Genomic DNA, 6,000 nt, shown 5'->3' with positions numbered 1-6,000 from the left:
GGAAAGAAAAATGAGAAGAAAGAAAATCATAATAGTATAAAATTATATTAATACCCTTATCATAAAATAAAGTATAAATATTTTTATTTATTCATGTTTTATTATATTTTATAAATATTATAAAATATTATAATTTTATATATTTGATTTAAATTATTTATCTAATACATATAATATTTAAATATAAATTTTTATTATAATAATATGTTAAATTAAATTTATATTAATATTTGCTAATAATAATATAACTAAGGATAATATTAAAAATACAAAAATATAGCACTTTTCTTCTTATTTTCTTGCTTGTGATGGAAAGAAAATTTTTTTAGTGGGATCCATACAAAAATTTTCTTTCCTTCCTATTTTCTTTCATAACCAAACAAAGAAAAATATCATTTTTCATTCATTTTCTTTCCATTCATTTTCTTTCTACCAATTTTCTATTAAACCAAACAATGTGTAATGGAGAGGAAAAAAACTCAAAAAGGACAAATAATCATTTCACATCAAACCCACCATGAGGCCATCACCGTTCCCTTTCCCATTAATAAACAAATACACAGTAACATAAATTATGTGCTGTTTTGTTTTGTTTTGTTTTATCCAGACACAGCTACACCCACACTCTCACTCTCACTCTCACAAGTCACAAACACACAGTACCCTCCTCCACACACACACACCAACGACGACACGCTTCCCCGTCGTTCAAACTCAAATCCTCCCTCAGACAAACCCCTCTTTCTCTCTAATCACACTAATTAACACATCTTAATCCCTCGTTTACCCGCTAATCACTCACACACAAAACACTTGCACTTAAAAATCGTATAGGAGAAAGTGCTCGCATAGATCTCGATTCTCCGATCTCGATGCGGACACGGTCGGTAGTTGCTATTCTGTTACTCTCCTCGTTATTGCTGATGCTCTCTCCAACGGCTTTCCCAATGCCGTTGCAACCGTCCACCTTCTCGGCCAAGCTGATTCACCGCTTCTCCCGAGAACTGAACCTGGTTCGCCACCGGCCCGGTTCGGTTCCGGACCGGCGAACCATTCTCTATTACCAGATGCTTCTACAAAGTGATAAGATCAGGCTCGGCGCTCGCCAGCTCCTCTTTCCTTCTCGCGGTGCCAAAACGATGGCACCCGGCAACGACTTCGGCTGGTAACTAAGCTAATAGTATTTTCTTTTTTGTTTTTTGTTTTTTTTTTTTTTTTTGGTGAACATTGAATTTGTATTGCTTAGACTTATTTTTTATTTTTATGTAGCATGGTATTAGTAAATGGTGAAATTAACGTAAGAGTAAATGCCCATCCCTGACCATTACGACCCTCTACAATTTGAAACTCCCCGACCAGTCCTCAATCATTTCTGATACCGGTCTAAGCGGCCCTTTAACCATCACTAGGTCACCGTGGGCCACTTAGACCAATTAGTTGAATTAATCATTTGAGCAAATGGTCAGGTGCCGAAGACCGCATTTACTCTCAATGTAATTTTTTAATTTTTTATTTTTTTATTATTAATTTTTTTTTTTTTAACTTTTTGTGATGGTTAGGTTGCATTACACTTGGATTGATATAGGGACACCGAGTATTTCGTTTTTAGTGGCATTGGATGCTGGGAGTGATCTGTTATGGGTTCCATGTGATTGCATACAGTGCGCTCCCTTGTCTGCCAGTTACTATGCCCCTCTGGTATGCTGCCTAATCCTGTTCATCTATCTATCTATCTATCTATCTATATGATTTGCCATGGTTGTTAAAACTGTAATATTATGGTAGCAATTGCAGTTGTGTGATTGTAGCAATTTAAAACAATAATTTAGCATTCCATCATGCAAGAACTACTTATGTTTGAATGGTAGGCTTTGAAGGGAAGGTACATAGTTCTTGTTTTTGAAGTTAGGAAGTCATAGTATAAGCCATTAGTCTCTAGAATGCTGTTTGAGTCAAGTCTGGCTTTACTACAGGGGAAAGCTCCCAAAATACCAGGTGTTTTTTTTAATAATAATAAATAATAAAAAATCTGTCAGACTTATACATGGGATTTTGTTTTAAGGTAAATAAATGTTGAACCACTTGAATTAACCAAGTGTAAAGTACTTGAGCAAGTGCCAACATATATATATATATAATGAAAACCCTACTAGCCTTGTCCCTCTAAAACTCTCTTTTCTAAACATAGCCTTAATTGGAAATCAAATTGTTAATAGGAGGCCAATCATGACAATTCCCCTAGTGTTAATCTCACAGTAATATCAGTCAAGATATCCGGTCAAAAGACTAAAGTGTTTAATGTTAAATATAACTCCATTTTCAATGAAGTTAGAGGGTAAGCTAAGAGACAATAACGAGATAGGTTTAGCAATTAGCACTTATTTTGCAATAATTGATTGGCAGGTGCTCCCTCATGTTTGGGGCATCTATTATGCAGGATAGAGATCTGAATGAGTATAGTCCTTCTCGTTCAAGATCCAGCAAGCCTCTGTCTTGCAGCCATCAGTTATGTGATCCGGGTTCAAACTGTAAGAGTTCCAAGCAGCAGTGTCCATACACAATCAATTACGTATCAGAAAATACATCGAGTTCTGGATTGTTGGTTGAGGACATATTGCATCTTCAATCAGGAGGTGGCGGTAGTGCTGGCGGATCTAACACTTCTGTTCAGGCTTCGGTTGTTATCGGGTGTGACTGCGTTTTCCTATCTTAATTACTAAACATCACTCCCCTGATGAATGATAGTGTTTCTGTTTCACTGTGTTAGAAATAGTTGCCTGATTTTACGTTATTTTATTTTTTCCGACTTCATTTTTTACGAGTGCAGGTGTGGTATGAAGCAGAGTGGCGGGTATTTAGATGGGATAGCTCCGGATGGCCTCATGGGTTTGGGACCTGGGGAGAGTTCAGTTCCAAGTATTCTTGCAAAATCAGGACTAATCCATGATTCTTTTTCCTTATGTTTTAATGCTGATGGTTCTGGTCGCATGTTTTTTGGGGACCAGGGATCATCCATCCAACAACAGTCTACTTCATTCTTGCCATTCAATGGAATATAGTATGGAACTATCTATGTGCTTTAAGTCAGTTTTCAATCTTTTGCATTGAAGTACTTTAGAAAACTCCATCATGCTAATTGTGATGAATTTGCTTGTTAGTTCAACATACATTATTGGAGTGGAGACATGTTGTATTGGGAATTCTTGTCTCAAAATGACAAGTTTTAAAGCACAGGTTGATAGTGGAACATCATTTACATTTCTTCCTGGGCATGTGTATGAATCCATAGCAGAGGAGGTACTTCGTTTTTTAGAATTTGATGTAGACAATTATTAGTTGTTATTGTACATTTGTACTTATGTAAATCCTTCACAGCTGGCTTAATATGTTTATATTTGTGGCAGTTTGATAAAAAGGTAAATGCTTCAAGAGCTACTTTCAAAGATACTCCCTGGGAGTATTGTTATGCTTCCAGGTGAATATACTCTATCTCACTCATTTGTACTTTTCTCCTCAATGTTTGGGTGTCCTAAATGGATGATTGCTATAATTTCTCCATTTTTTTTTTCCTTTTAAAAATCTTTGTTCATTCAGTTCACAAGACTTGCCAAAGATTCCCACCTTAACACTCATGTTCCAGCAGAATAACAGCTTTGTGGTCTATAATCCTGTGTTTGTATTCAATGTCAATCAGGTTGGTATAGATTAAGTGATTGTTTTCTCGCCTTGTTATATTGGTTGTCCTCTAAATCCTGAGGACTGATCCATTTTGTGCAGAAAACAACTGCATTTTGTTTAGCCATAGAGCCAGCTGAAGGGGATATGGGAACAATAGGACGTAAGTTTACATATTTTCTATGGCAAAGTCTATTGATTGCTCCCTATTCTATAGGATAAAAAGATACTTATTTTGACCCCAAAGCTAATATAAATATAACCTTTTGCAGAGAACTTCATGACGGGATATCGGTTGGTATTTGATCAAGAAAACAAGAAGTTAGCATGGTCACGGTCAAATTGTGAGTCGTTTCTCCTTATCATATGAATAAAAAATCAAATGCTGATTTAATTCAAATCTATATGCTTCTAAATCTTAAGTTAAAAATTAAAAAACATAGTGAATCTGTATCCCCAACTCCCTTTTTGCTTAAATGCTATATGAATCTGTAGGTAAGGATCTCAATCTAGGTAAGGCAATGCCCCTTTCGCCTCCAAACGAGACAGCCTCGAACCCATTACCGGCAGATGAGCAGCAGAGAACTAAGGGGAATGCGGTTGCCCCAGCTGTTGCCGGAACAGCTCCTCGCAAACCTTCTGGTGCTACGTCTTTGACGATCTCATGCCGGCATCATTGGCACTGTTATTTGTTTCTGCTATTCCAACTTCTAGTAGCCTTCTTATGAGACCTTCACTTTCTTATGTATTTTCATATGTAGCATGTCTAGTGTCTAGATAGCTTTACATGTATATGTATATCCAAATCTGTTAACATTTTGTCCTCCTAGCTTTGTAAGTAATTTAGATCTCACGCCATATAATGCTGTTAGTTTTCAACATTACCAGCATTTAATTCCTTGCGGCTTGTAACGGACCATTTTCTTTTTCCTGTTAACCCCCACTGTTCTTGGGGCGAGGTTATGTAAATTAATTTGCTTCTTGTCCGAAAGAGTAAAGAGTAAAGACCAGCCTATTTACATTCAAATTTGCTATTTTCCTAAAGATTAAGTATAGGAAACTAATTTTTCATTAGCCAAAGTCAATTTTTTTTTTAATTGTAAAAATTGGAGGATCTAAAATTTAGGATTTAGGGTTTAAGATTTATAATTTAAGATAAAAAATATAATTTTTAAAAATTTGGCTGATATTGACTGTAATCGACTTGTTTGCTCACGTTGCAAGTCCTACTTGAAACTCTTGTGAACTGTGCTAAATATTGTGCTTTTTGTGCATCCTCACTTGCCAAATTCTGTATTAAAATAGTCTGAATATAAGTCATTTAAATAGTTCAAGCTATGTTAAAAAAAAAAAAAAAAAAGATAGGGAAGAAAAATATTTCAAGCTCACTTATATATATATATATATACTCCTGATTGAATAGCTCAAGCTATTTATACATGATATACTTGGATATAAAATGCTAAATCCTTGAATAAGTTTTTAGTAGGTCCAAGTAAAGTTTGCTATTTCATAGGGAGATTATCATTCAACGATAATATTCCTACCTAACTGTCAAATTATTTTCTTCATGCACGTAATTCTGCTCAATATTGGATGCCATTGTACCAGCTGAAATTGATATTTTTCCATTATCTGTAGTCAACATTCAACAGAAAGGAAGTTCATATGATAACTAGTTTGCAAAGAAAGTCAGAGGACAACTAGTAGTTTACAAGATAAAATTTACCTGAGATTGAGAGGGGGTGTAGACAGTTAAGGTTTTTGAAAACCGCAAACTGCATTTAAGATTCACAAAAATTTGAGTTTATGTTATTAAAAGAAACTGGTATAACATGACAAAACTATATTTTAAATCATGTTTTTAAGGTACTCAAGATTGATGATGAGATATCCAAGAGTTAGATGTATGTCCAACATTAGTAATATATTTGTAAGCACAAATAAATATAAGTTTGATGAATTCAACGGTTGAACATGGTTTCCCCCCATGCTTTGTCTGAAAAATACAGAATTTTAAATCATTTTATTTATAGAAAAGAATAGAGACCTTGGAATATCAAAATCATTATTGGGATATAATTTATGCTTGACACATTGTCGTCATATAAATGGTGTAGGCCTTGTGTTGTAACTTCCCTTCTCGTTTCCTAACTAAAGGTGTCCCTTTTATAATATAGGAAAAGAATCTATTAAGCTATTTCTATTAATATATAATAGGAGAATAGTAATAAGTTTATTGAACGACAAGTGTATAAGTTTATTAAATGACAAGTGTATAATTTTTTTTTTTATGGGAAAAGGGGGTATAAGACCCCAGAAAAA

General features: G+C 34.6%; 1 protein-coding gene across 1 annotated transcript; it reads left to right on the top strand.

Moving 5' to 3' along the window:
* Window positions 1-519: 519 nt before the first annotated feature.
* Window positions 520-4,702, top strand: LOC107623829 (Eukaryotic aspartyl protease family protein). The gene is made up of 10 exons (XM_016326211.3): window positions 520-1,165; window positions 1,560-1,698; window positions 2,438-2,688; window positions 2,828-3,058; window positions 3,159-3,297; window positions 3,405-3,475; window positions 3,595-3,694; window positions 3,778-3,838; window positions 3,948-4,019; window positions 4,171-4,702. The coding sequence occupies exons 1-10, from the start codon at window positions 873-875 to the stop codon at window positions 4,401-4,403; spliced, it is 1,590 nt and encodes a 529-aa protein (XP_016181697.1). The 5' UTR covers window positions 520-872; the 3' UTR covers window positions 4,404-4,702.
* Window positions 4,703-6,000: the final 1,298 nt, after the last annotated feature.

The sequence above is a fragment of the Arachis ipaensis genome, chromosome B10 (genome assembly GCF_059453495.1).
Source record: "Arachis ipaensis isolate K30076 ecotype BB chromosome B10, ASM5945349v1, whole genome shotgun sequence".
NCBI classification, from domain to species: domain Eukaryota; kingdom Viridiplantae; phylum Streptophyta; class Magnoliopsida; order Fabales; family Fabaceae; genus Arachis; species Arachis ipaensis.
Note: the sequence above shows the minus strand (reverse complement) of the source record. Positions and strands in the feature narration are given on the sequence as shown.